This window comes from Leptonychotes weddellii, chromosome 3, assembly GCF_054177405.1.
Source record: "Leptonychotes weddellii isolate Sample4059 chromosome 3, ASM5417740v2, whole genome shotgun sequence".
NCBI lineage: Eukaryota > Metazoa > Chordata > Mammalia > Carnivora > Phocidae > Leptonychotes > Leptonychotes weddellii.
In genome coordinates, this window is record NC_138371.1 from 91,687,189 (window position 1) to 91,704,303 (window position 17,115).

Sequence of the window (17,115 nt, forward strand, 5' to 3'; positions counted from 1 at the left end):
AGCTCCCCCTAGTGGCTACAGATCCGAGTCTGCATAGGGTTACTGGTTGCATGGGCAACTGAAGTAGCTTAAAAATAAGAGTCTCGGACCCCCAACACTATCTAGCCCAACCCTCTCTACCTTCAGACCAAGTTGTTTCTGGCCACTGATCAGAGACTGACTACCTTCCCAGGTCATAAGGGCCCTGAGGGAAGGATGCCCTGGGTCACCTCCGGGTTTATAAGCCTCTTAAACCTGCCTCCCAGAAATCACTGCCAAGACTGAGGTCTTACTCGGCAACATATGGAAGCAGCTGGAGGCACAAACATTGCTGGACCAAGGGAGGGACGTGGGGGAGACACAGGCAGGCTGGGGATAGGCAGAAAAAGTCAGGAGGACTTCTTGTAGAAGCCCACCAGCCCATTTCTCCCTGGAGCTCAGGGTACTCTCTGACTTTCTGAAAATCTGGGTAAGTGACAAATGCAGAGGTCCCCAGTCAGGTTTCCTAGCCTAAGATTTGAACAATGCCCACTTGTTACTACAGGTGATTGGTTGGATTCCTTCAGCTTTTAAGAGTGTTCAGTACACTGTTTCCTCCTCCACTGCAAACAGTTTGAAAGAGAGTGAATTAAACCAGGCTCTAAATTACAGCTCCATCACTGGCTCTGGGACTTTTGGCAAGTCACCTGATCCCACTGGTCCAATACTCCCATCATAAAACAAGGAATAATGCCTGTCCTACCTATTCAAATTTACTGTGAAGATGAAATAGTAAAATGCATGCACAAGTGCTCTGCACACAGGTGCCTCCTACTTGTGTGTTACTGAACTCAATTAGAAGCCTAAAATCTCATGACCTCTGGGCATAGGACTCTGCAGTCATGGGGCTTTAGGACAGGCTGGGAGGGTAGAAGGAGGATACAGACAGAAGGCAGAAGCTCTTGAAACCCTCAAGAAAAAAGGATCAACAAGAACAGAAAGGCCTCAATTGGGCACACACAGAAAACAGCCTGAGGGCGCCTGGGTGGCTCAGTTGGTTAAGCGACTGCCTTCGGCTCAGGTCATGATCCTGGAGTCCCGGGATGGGGTCCCGCATCGGGCTCCCTGCTCGGCGGGGAGTCTGCTTCTCCCTCTCACCCTCCCCCCTCTCATGCTCTCTTTCTCTATCTCATTCTCTCTCAAATAAATAAATACAATCTTTAAAAAAACAAAAAAAAAACAGCCTGAAAGATAATGATGCCCTCAAGAGGCAAGTGCACTCCTCAGACAGTGCTACCTGCCCCACCCCCCATCATATCAGCTGGGACATACTGAGGCACTGCAAACGTAAGGCAGTATTAGTCTAAATTGCACCTAACCAGAACATACTACAAAACCAAACAGAAAAGATTTCTGAATAATTCAGTACATTGCTAGGAGTCTTGGTGGATCTTCAGTCCTGTAAACCGCAGTCTCCAGCTTTGCCCACAATTACAGTTCATGGCTCTGCACTTAAAAGCACATCAAGTACTTACCAGAGAACATAATACTGTATATTCTCAACCCCTTATCCAAACCCTTTGGGGCCACATGTGTTTCAGAATTCAGAACTTTTTAGATGTTTGCACATTCCTGTACCTAAGAGGCATATACTGTATATTATGTAGAGCCCAAGTGAAATCTAGAGTAAATCATATATACTGTGTATTATGTAGAGCCCAAGTGAAATCTAGAGTAAATCATATATACTGTGTATTATGTAGAGCCCAAGTGAAATCTAGAGTAAATCATATATACTGTGTATTATGTAGAGCCCAAGTGAAATCGAGAGTAAATCATATACACTGTGTATTATGTAGAGCCCAAGTGAAATCGAGAGTAAATCATATACACTGTGTATTATGTAGAGCCCAAGTGAAATCGAGAGTAAATCATATACACTGTGTATTATCTAGAGCCCAAGTGAAATCTAGAGTAAATCATATATACTGTGTATTATCTAGAGCCCAAGTGAAATCTAGAGTAAATCATATACACTGTGTATTATGTAGAGCCCAAGTGAAATCGAGAGTAAATCATATACACTGTGTATTATGTAGAGCCCAAGTGAAATCGAGAGTAAATCATATACACTGTGTATTATGTAGAGCCCAAGTGAAGTCGAGAGTAAATCATATACACTGTGTATTATGTAGAGCCCAAGTGAAATCTAGAGTAAATCATATACACTGTATATTATGTAGAGCCCAAGTGAAATCTAGAGTAAATCATATATACTGTATATTATGTAGAGCCCAAGTGAAATCTATACTTGAAGAAATTATTATTTCTGCAGCAAAACTTATGAATGTTCACCTAAGTGGGATCAGTATAAACTATAAATAGCCTTTAAAAAGTTCAGGTCATGTTTTGTTCCCAAATGAGTTTTGTATCCACACTTAGAAAGAAAAAGCCTGTTTTCATTGTTTTTCAGATTTCAGTTTAAGAATTTGTATAAAAACACTGTACTCCAGTATCTATTAAGAGTACTGTCACTGATGGGAAAGTATCATAACCCCCAAGGACACCAAGGTGAAAAAGGGGCTAAGAACCACTGTAAAACACCAAGGGAATTTAGGAAGAAGGGACAGATAGAATCTAGGAAATGGTAAGATTGGTGCAGAAAGAATGCAACTGAAAGAAATCCCAGCAAATCAGGGGTGCCGCAGGTATCAAAAGCAATCACTTAAGCTGAAACAGAAAGAGGCTTCAATCAAGAGTGTCCTCGAGAAGATGGTGAATTTATGTTAAAAAACAGACTAAGAATCTGGCTGATCTTAGCTACAGGTAAGGCTATGTGCTTCTTTGTCAAAAAGAAAAAAAAAGGCCATCAGAAACTCAAGGAAAATAAGCTGTATAATTATGGGACAAATTACAGTGTGCCTGATTTTCAGTGACTTTTCGTAGAGACCACCTCCACTTGCTCAGGCCAAACACCTCAGAACCATCTTGACTCCCCTGTTATTCACACCCAAATCCAATCTGTCATGACATCCTGTTGTTTCTACCTTCAAAGCAGATCCAGAATCCCTCCACTGCCAGCCCACTGTCCTGGCCACCATCTTCTCCCGTGAGCCTGGCTACAGTATGCTAAAAAATCTCCCTGCTACCAACTTCACCCCCTTAGTCAGTAATCAGATGGTTCCTTCTAAAACCAATTATGAACAGATTATGTTCTTCCTCTGCTCAAAACCCTTCAAGAATTTCCCATCTCACTTGGACTAAACTCAAAGTCTTTACTCTGACCTACAAAGCTCTACCTGATCTGGCCCCCACAACCTGTCTGCACCTTTTCCATTGCCCTTCTCCCCCTCCCCCCACCTCACTATACTCTAGGCAAGCTTCTGCTTGGAGCCTTCACACTCAGAGTCTCCCTTGCTTGGAACCCTCTTTTCTCAAGTCTTAGCTCCCATATCACCTTCTCAATGAGGCCATGCTGACTTAAAGTTAACAACTGCCTCCAAACCATGTCCCTTTTCATATACCTTCCCAGCTGTAATTTTTTTTTCCATAGCACGTATTACTTCTATATATAATTATTTATTAAATTAGTTGTTTATGGTCTATCTCCCCCCTGCAAAGACTCTAAGCTCTGTGAGGGCAGGACATTTTTCATTAACATATCCAAAGTACCCAGAACAATGCCTGACCCAAAGCAGGGACTCAATAAATGTTTGGTGAGTCAATGAATAAATAAGGATTCCTTTTGACTGCAATATTTTGAATATTCTCCATCAAACAGCACCATTATGGTCCAGAAGATTACATTTCTTTTTCTCTGGCACCATCACAATTCTTAGTTCTTATTGTAAACACTGTTTATAGATTTACTTTTAGAATCTACCTGTAGATAAAGCACGGACAATTTAATTGCTATTATAGAAAACCAACTATAAATATTATGCCCTGAACATTGTAAGAGTAATGATATGATGGTAAATGGAGGCTGAAAGTAAGAAGGAAAAACAGATAGCAAAACATTTATATACATAGCTAGGAACCAGGAAAAACCATCTTATGAAAATGAGTCAAGAAACAGAAGCTTATATAGGTTAAAGCTATTCAAGTGATCCTAGAAAAACAGGTAATAATTACAAGACTGGAAGATGGGAGACAAAGGGGATGTAGGGAGTAGTACAGGTGAGCTAAATTCCTCCTCTTATCAGATCTGAATGAAACATACAAAGTTAGAGATGTGGAAGTGAGCTCTGAAAAATCTAAAACCTAAACAGGCAAAGATGATTCTTTCCAGGGAATAAAACCAGGGTACTGGGAGAGACATTAGCTGTGTATTTTGTACCCTTCGGCAGTATTTCAATTTTTTTTTTTTTTTACTTCATGGATGTAGCACCTACACAATAAAAACAAAGTAACAAACACACAAGAATAAAAATCTATGTCTGGATTAGCCCAGCCAGCAGAGAGCAGAGCCACATGCCTAGATTCTATCCCGCAGATTCCCAGTAAAGGACTTTTCACAACAGGTCACTGGCTGCGATGCCCCGGTCCCAGAATGACAGATGCTACAGATGTAGAGCTCTGCTATTCATGGCTGGGCACTGATGAGCACAGTGTCACAGAGAACAATATGTCCTTTAATGAGCAGCCCAGAGATGTCCTTTGGTCTTATTATTATAAGAATTTTGGTGATTCTGCATGGAATCACCGACTTTTCTTCTGTATGGAAACTGTGACTTGGGTAATTTATCATGTTTTTCTCTTGTTGTTGGCTGCCAGAAAGCTTAGAACCAAATCTGTGGCCCACCCTTAGGAAAACCAGGCATGCTGTGGCCCATGACAAATGCTGTAGCCTTATCCCCAACTTGATTTGTTTTCCTTTTGCTTTGCTTCGACTTTTCTCTATCACAGCTTCATACGCATATTTGTAAGCCACCTTTAATCCATTTGGAAGAGTTTTTTCCTGGGGGAGAATAAAGCTTCAGAAAAATGATTAAATAAGTCACAGATGCACACAGATCTGAAATCACAAATCCCTCTCCTGACAGATAAGGGAACTGAGGCTTGTCCAAGGTCACACAGCTGCCCACTGGCAGGGCTGGGCAGAACTGGGGACCCCTAGTGGTCTAATGAAATCCCCAAGCCCCTGGTGAGCTATGGAAGACTGCGCAGGCTACACTCAGGTGAAACCTCTAGCAAGGAGTCCATGCTGCCTTCTCTCGATGGCAGGCAAAGTGAGGCTCTGCATTACACAGAGGCAATGGGGAAGGAAAGATTCTCTCCTCACTCTATTCAACTTCCATCAAATACGTTCCTTCCAGCTGCCTTTGGAAAGAGATAAACAAAGCAGTCACTGGAAATTCTTAGAGAGTATTAGAAAAAGTATTAGAGCTGCTGAACATCACTCATCATCGGGAAAATGCAAATCAAAACCACAATGAGATATTACCTCACACCTGTTAGAATGGCTAAACTCAAAAAAGACTAACTAAGAAGATAACTAACACTGGCAAGGCTACAGAGAAAAGGGAACCTTTGTCCACTGCTGGTGAGACTGTAAATTGCTGCAGCTGCTATGGAAAACAGTATGGATGTTACTAAAAAATTAAAAATTTTAAAAATCATAGAACTACCATATGACCCAGCAATTTCACTTCTGAGTATTTAACAGAAGAAAATGAAATCAGTATCTTGAAGAGATATCTGCACCCCACATTCAATGCAGCATTATTTACAATAGCCAACCATGGAAACAACCTAAGTGTCCATCCATGGATGAATGGATAAAGAAGATGTGGTGTGTGTGTAAACACACACACACACACACACCCCGGAACATTATTCAGCCATAGAAGAAAAAAGGAAATCCTGCCATATGCAGCAACGTGGATGGACCTTGAGGGCATTATGCGAAGTGAAAGAAGTCAGAGAAAAACAAATACTGTATGATTTCATGTGTATATGGAGTCCAAAATGACTGAATTCATAGAAATAGAGAACAGACTGGTGGTTGCCAGAGGTGAAGGGTGGGGGGTGAGGGAAACGGGTGAAGGGAGACAAAAAGTACAAAAGGTACTTGCAGTTATAAGATAGATACGTCCTGGGGATGCGATGTACAGCAAGGAGCCTCGAGTTAACAATACTGTACTGTATATTTGAAAGTTGCCAAGAGAGTAGATGTTCATATCACAAGAAAAAGTCGTGATAAGAAAGTTCATATAAAGTTGTGATAAGAAAAAGTTCACATCACAAGAAAAAACATTTATAACTATATGAGGTGATGGATGCTAACTAAACTTACTGTGGTGATCATTTTGCAATACATATACCAAATCATTATGCTGTACACCTTAAATTAATACAATGTTATGTGACGATAATCTTTCAAAGAAACTAGAAAAAAGAGAGAAAGTGTTAGAAACAGTCTGAGCATTAAAGGACTTATAGGCTAGCTGTGTGACCGTGGCTTCTATCAACCTCCATTTCATAATCTATAAAACTGTGATAATACCTGTTGCAATGAAAATTAAAATGAAGTATGTGAAGCATCTAGCACAACTTCTGACACATAGTAGACTCTCAGAAGTCAGCTCCCTTCTCCCCTTTAGGCTCTTCCGTGGCAAACTCTGATAACTTACATTTTTTGTCCTATTGTGGAGTTTTCCTGAAAAAGCAAATCAACGTCTATGTCAAAGCTGCAAGTGGTAATGCACCAAGTCATTCCTCCTACTACCTGCAAGACACAAAGAAAATATCTGTTTTCTCATTCTAGTTTGGGGAGAGGGGAAGAAATGGAAGGGAGAAAAAAATATAAGTTTTTATAGAATCAATGACCATACAAAGTATGTATCTTTAGAGAGAGCGTACATGTGTCCTTCTGACTCCATCAACTACAATTCATCTAAAATAGCACCACTGAATAAAACTTCTGCAGCGATGGAAATGTTCTGTGTCCATACTGTCCAATACACATACAGCTACTGAACGCTTGAAATGTGGCTAGTGTGACCGAGTAGCTGACTTATATTATGAAATGGACATATCATTCACAGATCCTCTTTATACTGAGGGGGATGGACATTAATTCTCAGCCAGGAGAAGTCTTAATCCAGTTTCGGGTAAGTGCCAGATTCCAGAGGCATTATGTGTTTTGCAGATCAGACAGGTTAGTAGCAAGGCTGACATTTGTGGCTCATTACTGAATTTCCACACATCTTGTTTTTTTCATGTATCTAAAGGAGAGGAGAATCCCTGCTCTACTTTTCTCAGAGGACTTCTCAGAGATGCAAATGAGACCGAGGTTAAAAAACCACCCTGAAACAAAATCCTTTTCAGATATAGCTTGATGGGGACTCTGATCTCTGGCTGTGTTTAGACACATGTGAGATGCCTATAAAATACAGATTCCAGGCCCCAGTCTAGATCTAACCAAACTATCAAACGGTGAGCCCTCAACGTCTGTATTATAAAATAGTCCACAGTGATTGTTATGCAAAGCCAGGCCATGGCCCACTGGAGCACTCAACACTTTCTTCCACTGGGAAGATTTCCTGGCCTGCTCTGTCTGATCTGGAAGCTTCATTTCTGCTGCACTTACTGCATCGTGACACTGATTCTATGTATGTTGCTTTACTTGTCTTCCTTCCCTATTCTATAGAAGCTGGGCTCTTTGAGTACAGGGCCTTGGTCTGATCTCTGTGCCCTCAACACTTATTACTATGCCTTGTGCATGATTCTCGAAGGTTCTGCTGAATTAACAGACTTTATCCCATAGTGACTTCTCTTTCCTCCAAATTCAAAATTTACCATCATTAGAATATGTGGCAATTGTGAGCACACTGACTTGGGACAGCTCCTTATTAACTCAGATTTTATCTTACATAACTTTTATCTCTCCACTCAAACTGTAAGTTCCTTAAAAGGAAGAACTATTTCTAATGCTTTTTTGTACTTCCCAAAGCTCTGTATACAGAAAAGGAATTCAAGGCATATCTACTGATACATTTTTATTTTCTTGTAATAGGAAATTGGAACATTTCTAGTAACAAACCTGAATCACAGAGAAACATGGACACTGGAGAAAGTAAAAACACAATCCCTCCCTCTTTTCTCTGCCCTGGTAAACCATTCCGTCCCAACAAAACACAGCCTAATGGTTAGAAAGGTTTCCCCCTACCTTGTCAAAAGGTGATAAGCCTTTAATTCTTGCCCTGAAATACCCAGCTGCAACCAAAAGCTCCAGAATTTCAGTCAGCTTGACATTTTGTTCTTCATCTTCTCTTGTTTCTACCTAAAACAAAAGTTAAAAGTTAGGCTGGTAAAAGCTAACTTAAATAAAGGAACACCGGGTGTATCCCCTGATGCCACAATTTAACAGCTAAGGAGCAGGTGACATTGGCTGTCTCACTGTTCATGCAGGAGCGCGGGGACACAGGGCTGCCATAAAGAACAGCGTCCTCAGGCCTCAATGAGCTGTGTTAATCGTCAGACGTAGTAGGAGAAGACATACACAGGTAGTACAGATTATTCATCTGGTGCTGAAGGAATCCAGGGATAGGAAGATTACAGCACATTACCTCCCTATTCTCTAACACACTGTTTACTTGACAGGTTCCCGACTAAATTATAAACTCCTTACAGACAAAAAGAAGGTTTTTTTGTTGTTGTTGTTGTTTTAAACTTTATGCACATCTTGGTCTCAGAAGCTACTGACAAACAGGGCAAGAACAAAGAAGGGAGTTCAAGTATGTATCTTTCTCTGCACTTCTCTTTTGGATCTCTAAAGCAAATACAAGGAGGGCTTTCAACCTAGATACACTGAAGGATGATTACTGCCACATAATGGGATTGCCTTAAAAATAATAAATTCATCTAATGTATGAATAGGGATCTAATTTTAAAAAGTTAAGTTGTATCTTACCTTCACTCCCAGGTGTTGATCTACAACTTAAAAACAACTGAAATATTCTAATACTTTTGCCTCCATCTACTTTCATGAACGGTACCTTTCCTTTCTTCCGTTACTGCAGAACATAAAAAACCAGTTCTCTATATAAAACACGGCCAATGTGTAGCTGGCTCAAATTCTTGTACCCACCTCTAACTATCACTCACCCAACAATGCCTGTGAACTCTTCCTTTATACATGTCACATTTACCCTCTTCCCTTTTAGTTACTCTTCATGCCAGGACTATTGCAATAGCCTCTCAATCTTTCTTCTAGTAATCTGTTTTCCTCACTCCTTCCTAAATCACAGCTTTCACATCCTCCCTCTTTAGCTCATCCCCCAGTCCTTATCATTAACACATCATACACTGTCTGTAAGGTAAACTCCAAAGTTTTTGGTTTGGCATTCAGATCTTTGGCTGCAACCTATCTTTTCAGCTTCATCCTTTACCTCCCTCCAAAACAATCCAGTTATGGTTATGGCCAACCTCAAGCATGGCTCATTCCCCTTTCTTCACTGTTCACACCCCTTCCCTTCTGATATTCTCTAGCCACCCAGAAACCAGCTTCAAATTCTAGCTCCTATTTGATGCCAACCCTGACAAATGCAGCCTGAAATGGTCACTCCTCTGCATTTCTATTTTATTTATAGTTCTTGCCATTCATACAATTAAGTTGCAACCTCTTCTGAGTAAAATGTCTGGTGTTAATATATATGCCTGTCTTTTGAAATGGGCTATTAGCTGGATCAGGAAAACCCATATATCATTCAGTCATGTTTAACACCTCTTCTGAAGTAGCATTAGGCTCAAAGGACAATTAAATATGGAATGACATGTTCAATCATCACATAAAGTGCATGACCTATGCCAGTCTTGGATTAACAAAATGTTTTCATAGTCATGACACTGATAATGGAAATTCAAGTTTATTTTGAAGTACAAATGCCAGGAGAGGGAGCTTACAGATTAACAAACAGTTGAACAAAGAATTATTAAAGTGATTGACAATCTCTTGCAATAGGAGGTGGTACAGGTGACGGCCTGTTTTACTCCTCTCTCAAATCACCTTGGTCCAGCCTATCAAAGTATTCCCTGGTTCTTAGGGGACATGAAAAATAAAGTGATATTAATTATTTACACCTTCTCTTCCTTTGCAAAAGATGTGGTATAGTTAAGCAACATCTCTAAGTGGGGAGACTCAAAGAAATGAGAAGGTAAAGAGCAATATGGTTCATTCACAAAGATGGGGCAGAAGAGAAAAATGGGATGATATAAGTATTTTCTTTAAACTCCTAGGATGTAAAACAGAAAACTTAGAAACTTCATTTGTTCAATCATCACTTATCATGAAAACACTTCCAAGAAGAGGACATTTCATCCCAGGAGGATCATTCCTGCTTTGCCTTGTACCTAATGAACACCCACTGGCCAACCCCAAGGCAGATGCATGGCCCATGTTTTTTTATCCACTCACCCCCAGAATGGAGAAGTATGTACACTTTTGCAATATAACCTGTGAAATAACTTCTTGGTGCAAGACACTGAATGGAGAATGTTAATAAGACTCCACATTCACTTCACAGATTAATACTGAAACAAAATGAGAAAGGGCCACTGGCTAACACAGAGTGACTGAAAGAATACCCTCTCTTGAGGGTATAAAAAGCCATCAGATTGGTTAATACATCCATTGTTAAAAAACTAAAATTCTGATAAAGATGAAAGACTGTGAGCTCTTAAGCCAGGCACGCTAAATTTTCATTTGCTCTGTACTGTAGTTCACGGAAGCTGGAAGGCAGGGCCAATTCTAGCTATCTTCCTATCCTTCACAGACATACAGTAAAGGGTTTAAAAAATTGAATTTAAGGAATTAACTGGATTAGTGACAGCTTAATGACACAGACTATCCATAGTCATATGTACTGGTCTTTGAACTAAATGATAGTAATTTAACTATATCTATCCTGTATGCCTCCTAATTGCCAAGAACTGCCTTAGGTTCCTAGAAAAGTGACAAATCAGACCCAGCCTCCTGGCAGTCAGAGAAGGGTTAAATGAAGGACTCAGAGGATCATGTTGTTTTTTACTTTAGAAAGAACCCCCCATTGGGGCAGCTGGGTGGCTCAGTCATTAAGCCTCTGCTTTCAGCTCAGGTCATGATCCCAGAGTCCTGGGATCCATCAGGGCTCCCTACTCAGCGGGAAGCCTGCTTCTTCCTCTCCCACTCCCCCTGCTTGTGTTCCCTCTCTTGCTGTCTCTCTCTGTCAAATAAATAAATAAAATCTTTTAAAAAAAAAGACTCCCCCCCCCCCCATTTATAGTACTGTGGGATACTGAATTGGAGGGATTTAAGGTGAAACCTGAGAGGCCAGACAGGAGTCTGTAGCAAAAGGACAGGCAAAAACTTGATGAGAGCGTAAAATAAACAAGTGACCAAGAAAAGAAATATCAAATACCAGGATACAGTTCTGTCTTCACAATCCCCCATTCCATCGATGTAATTTGCATGTAAGGTTTTACCTAATACAAGGGTTCTGACAACATGACATTTCTTAGGTTTTCCTAAGGTTACAACAAAATGGACTTACATTCTGGGAGCATACACTGACAGATAAGTCTGTCCTTCCATCACTATATCCCCAGCCTTTATGCACAGAACAGTGATCCCTCAATTACTGGATACTTGTGGGATGAAAAAATTGAGGATTGGCAGGGGGTGGGGTGGATGGGATGACAGGCAGTTGAAAGCGAAGGAACCACTCAGCATGTCAAGGTATCAGTCCTCCTGCCAAATGCCTGCTTCAGAACTTTAGGAGGGGGGTAGAGGTGCAGTGTGGGTTCCATTTCTTTCCAGAATCTAGTACTCTAGACTTAGCTTTGGAGTAAATCGACTGGAAGAGAAGACACCTGCAAACCACCTAGCTATATGACACTTGCAGCCAAAAGGAAATGCACGTTCCCTTTATTCCTAGCCAATGTAGAAATCCGGAAACCACTGATTATCCTATCCCTCAGGATCCAGTGAGTATTTAATAAACACCTCTGTAAGGAAAGGCACCCGCTACGTTCTGGGGAAGCAGCAATGCTTCCGCCAGGCGCTCTGCCGGGCCACACAGCCCCACCGGACAGCGCGTAGCCTCCAGCACACAAGCCAATGCGTGCACGGTTCCCAAACTTCCTGCTGCTACAAGGGTCTGGCGTGCATTCCCTGCACGCACCGAGGCGAGTGGGGCGGGCCGTCGGGACCCCGCCGCCCCTCGAGGCGGCAGCAGGCGCCACAAGGTCACCGCCCTTTGCACAACCCGAGCCCGGACCGTCCTAGCACGCGTCTCGTGACTCCCAGGGCGCAGCAGCCCCGGGTTTCGAGGGAGCCCTGCGGCGCTAGGAGTCGGGGGACACTGCCTGGGAGAAGTGGGACCCCGGGCCCCGCGGCGTCTGGGGCTGCGTGGGGCTAGGTATTGGGCTCAAAGACCACCTCCGTCCCGGGGGACCCGAGAGCGGCTGAAGTTTGTCCCCGCCCCCGCCCAGGCAGGGGGACCTGCTCGGTCCCCGGCGCACAGGGCCAGCTCTCCCCGCGGGGGACACACCTGAGAAGGGGGCGGGGTGCCCCAAACGTTGCCCGAGCCCCGCTCTGCCCGCCGCCCCGCGGGCTCGGCCCTCTCCCAAGAACCCGGACGTGTCAGGGAGAGGGAGGTCCTTACCTCCGGGAGACCCTGGCCCTCCGGCCCCTTGGGCAACCCCATGGTCCCTTGACAGACGTGCGGCGGCGGCAAAGCTCGCGAAGCGTCCGGAGGAAGCTGTCCCCGGCCGCGAAGCTGCTACCGGGGTGGAGGCAAAGCGGAAACTTCCTCCGCAGCCGCTGCCGCCGCCGCCGGCCGGGAGCTCGGCGGCCCGGCGGAGCATGCGCGCTGGGACGCGAGCGCGGCGCAAGTGCGCCTGCGTGAGAGCAGCCCGGGGCAAGGCTGGTCGGCTGGGGAAGTGGGAGCTAGTGTCCCGCTGGGCTCTCCGGCCGGTGTTCGCGGAGCCTCTCTCCAGAGCTCCGCAGTGTTCTCCGAGGTGCTTTACAAAAGGGGCGATTCCTTCATCTCGGGGAAATTTTGCATTTTGGCTCCCTTTCGGCGTTTCACAGGCATCGGATGCCCCAAGTGGGGTTGCTGTCAGCTCCGTGAGCCGGACTTCGGAAGCCCCCTCGCTCTGGTGTTGGAATTCCAGCATGAATGCGTTTGGGAATTCCAGACCCCGGCCCGGTTCTAGCTGAATCGGGGTGTTCTCTGCTTCACGCGCACTTGGGCAAACTTCTCGCTGTATATCCGGACCAGGGAACGGAGCCCCCGAGAAAGGCTGCACGCCCGCTGCTTCCACAGTGTTCCAGCCAGTGCGTCTTGTTTCCCAGGAAACCTGGTTTGGGATAATATCCCCCTTCCCCCAACATCCCTAGCTCTGAGTGTTTCTTAGGAAAAGGTCATCTCTGAGAGTGCAGCTCGGTTTTGACGTCATTTTAGCTGCTACGTCGCTTACAAGATGCACCCCTTGTCTGTCCCAGAAGATGGATGGCAGTTATATTTTAAAAGGGTTGTCTCCCGGGCCACAAGACCCCCTCCAAACCCTCACTTGCTTCATAGGGGCTTCTCCAGCTTTTTAAAATTTATTTATTTCGTTTTAGCGATGAAGAAAGAGGTGACATGAAAATTTGCTGTATAAGAAATCGTTCCCTCTGTGTGTTGGGGGGGGGGATGGGGGAGTGGGGAATGTGAAGCTCTGAGCTCCTAGAGATCAAGAGGTGTGTGTGTGTGTGTGTTTCCTCTCTGCATACCTAGCATAATAAGTAGATACTCAGTAAATGTTTGTCCTTGAAGGAATTCTTTGGGCTTTTTGGTACTTTTCCTGGAGTTTGTCCTGACCCAATACCCATGTGGTCTCAAAGGCCCTAAGAACTGCCATTTCCTTCTTAAATGCAGTTTGCTAATACTGCTAACAAAACTGTGTGCCAGGCAGCCCAAATTTGAGAAAATTGAATAAGGAAATTAAGGTGTTGAAATGGGAACTCTCTTAGCAGAGTTATGTGACATCTTGAACTCACCCATTGGGAAGCCAATGAATCTCAATTTTTAAGGCACCCATTCTCAACTTCCCAAATGTATTTATTTTTGTAATTTTAAAATCGCCCTTCCCTGAGGTGGTATAGGATGAGAGGGAATGGAGGGTAATTTGTGGCCACTGTTGAATGACTAGAAAGTATTGATGCCTGGGGACAGATAGCAAAATCTCACATAGCAGGCAAGCCTAAATAGCTGTATATAAAGTAGTTCAGAGAATAGGGTCTGGAGAATAATAAAACTCAGGTAGGCCACACGCAAGTTCCCGGTTGTAAATGCCTTTGCAATGTTTAAATAAACATGAGCAGCTAACTTTCCCAGTTTTACAGCCTGTGTGAGGTGACAGTAGCAGAGTTGGGTTGGGAGCATGCCTTTTTTTTTGTTGTTTTTTTTCCTGAAAGATCCCAGCAAAACGGCCATGGCAGCAGTCAAGAAAGCTTGGGCTTCCTGTGTTTGAGAGCAGAGCCCCAGTGCAGCTTTGGAGAAGACCTTGAACAGACAATGTCAGAGAAGGAGGTTTGTGAGGACTTTGGAATAAATGCATCTCTGTCCCTCTCCACTGGCTCAGGGTACCCATACACATATTTTGTCACCCTAGTGGGATCTTTGGGGATTAGGGATCATTCTCTCTCTCCTTTGCACATTCAGTACAGAGCTGTGTGATGTTTTTCTAAGTGCAAGATTCTCAGGAACCTCACAAATAGTTTCCCTTTTTGGGTAAAAAAAAAGGGGGTGCCATAGTAAAGAGCTTCCTGTTAGGATTATCTTTATCCTAAGTGAAGTTTTCTAGAAAGCCTCAATCATTTTGTTCTCATTTCTCCCAGCCCTTCCAACTTGGCTCTTGCTGTGACCAAGAAGGAGTATATGAAGTCTTAAAGAAGGAAGGGATCTTAAAGGCATCTAGTGTGTGTTTAGGGAAGTAGAGTGACACAGTTTAGGTCACATAGCATGTTAGTGGCTGTGTTGAGACCAGAGCCCCAAATTTCTGATTCATGATGTCCTTTTATTCATCTATCAAACGTTCATTCATCCAACAAATATTACTTCTATGTCAGTGGCTCTCAAACTTGCTGCACATTGGAATCATGTGAGCAGTTTTAAAAGCTACCAAAGTCTGGATTCTACTCCCAGAGATTCTGCTTTAATTGGTCTGGGGAGAGACATAAATATGGGAATTTTTTTCCCTTGGCGTGTATTGTTTTACATGCAGCACAGTAGTGAACAGTGACTTCAGAAGTTTCTTTATAGATCACGGTGGCACACAGAATTTAAGATCCATAAATGAGCTAAGAGTCTTTAAGTTAAATGAGTTCTTTCTGAAAATTTTTAATCATATGCTAATCTATTCTCAAGCAGTAAAGTATTACAACACACCATCCTATATTTAGCATATCACATTTCTATAGTAAAAAATGAAGGCCCGGGCCGTGCAAGCAAACCTAAACCTCCTCTGCTTCTGGACACGACCCAGCACGCACACACACACACACACACACACACACACACACGCATTCTGTATCTCCCGTAGAAAATGAGATCTCACATTTTCTTGGTAAAGTGATTTAATAATTAAAAATTTCTTATTTTGGGGGGGCAAGATTTTTAAAATTTGAAATGTTTAAAATTTCACAGGTGATTCCGATGAGCAGCCAATTTGAGCCCCACTCTTCCCTGTGCCAGGGAATAGTTCCTGGTGCTGGAGAAATTGTAGTCAGCAAGCCAGACAAGATAGTTACTGCCAGAAATGAAACATGCCACTTAATAAGATAATATTGGCTAGATTAGTGCTCTTCAGGAAAAAAAAAAAAAAACAGTGAAAAATATGATAGGGAATAGCTGGAGCCCAAGACTCTTCCAGATGGAGGGATGAGGATAGGACTCTCAGGCACCTTTTGAGGGGAGATCTAAGTCTCAAGAAGGCACATGAAAAGAGCTCAGAGAAAAGCATTCCAGGCAGAAGGAACATCTGGGATGTTCTGGACAACCTCTGCCCCCGCTCCAGACCCACTGTTTCTTCTCTCACCTTGCTTGCCACCAGACAAGGCTGGCTGGTAAAGGCTTCATCAGCAGGGCCTGGCACGTCAGCACCTGTAGTATGAGGAGCTGGAGTGTGGGTCCTGGAGGGTAGAGTCTCAGGAGTCATTTGGCAAAATGTATCAAGAACTTAAAAAGTAGGGGCGCCTGGGTGGCTCAGTTGGTTAAGCGACTGCCTTCGGCTCAGGTCATGATCCTGGAGTCCCGGGATCGAGTCCCGCACCGGGCTCCCTGCTCAGCAGGGAGTCTGCTTCTCCCTCTGACCCTCTTCCCTCTCATGCTCTCTGTCTCTCATTCTCTCCCTCTCAAATAAATAAATAAAATCTTAAAAAAAAAAAAAAAAGAACTTAAAAAGTATCCTTGGATGTGATGCTGCCACTTTTAGGGCTTATGTACAAAGATCTCCATCACAATGTTATTTGTGAGAGAAAAACCTGGAAACCATGTCAATAGCCCATGAAAGGGAGTGGTTAAATACATTTTAATGTGTCCATTTTGTGTGACAGGATGTTGCCAGTAAAAATGTTTACTGCAGCAAGCCATGCAAGAAAAGGGTGAGATGAAGCTAGGTAAATAGGAACAATGTCTGCCTGTCCTGTCAGAAAATCAGTAAAACATTTGAAAGGCAAACTGGAAAAATATTCATTACCTGTGACAAGAGTTCTTACAAATGAGAAAGAAAAATTTAATACAAAAGTGAGCGAAAGAAAAAAAATTGGACAAAAGACTTGAAGAGAGAATTTCTAAAAGAAATGGTCACTGAACATATGAAAAAAATTCTCATTAAATAATTAAAAAATTAAAATGAGGTACCTTTGCATGAAAGTAATAATTACTGTTTAAAGGACATTAAACCGCCATTGCACTCCCTAGTCAATAAGTAAGTTTTTATGAAGGTTCTAGAGGGTGATTTGGCAAAGTTAATTTTTCGCCAAATATGCATCGAGTGCCTACTGTGTGTCAGGCACTGAGAAGCAATTTCAGTGAGGGTGGCAGGAGTGATTCAGCATCCAAGGGGGCATTTGGAGTTTTCACAGTAACTGGGAAGTATTATCAACATTTAGCACCCAGCTGTTACGGA

General features: G+C 43.1%; 1 protein-coding gene across 2 annotated transcripts in view; it reads right to left on the reverse strand.

Annotated features, from left to right (window-relative positions):
• CCDC93 (CCC complex scaffolding subunit CCDC93) overlaps positions 1-12,787 on the reverse strand; it is an 89,430-nt gene extending 76,643 nt beyond the window's left edge. For both annotated transcript variants that reach the window (XM_081814583.1, XM_081814582.1), the window contains exons 1-3: positions 12,606-12,787; positions 8,132-8,245; positions 6,594-6,688 (exon numbers count right to left, since the gene is read on the reverse strand). In XM_081814583.1, coding sequence (XP_081670709.1) covers positions 6,594-6,688; positions 8,132-8,245; positions 12,606-12,647 — 251 coding nt within the window. In that variant the 5' untranslated portion in view covers positions 12,648-12,787. The remainder of the gene's footprint in view (positions 1-6,593; positions 6,689-8,131; positions 8,246-12,605) is intronic.
• Positions 12,788-17,115: the final 4,328 nt, after the last annotated feature.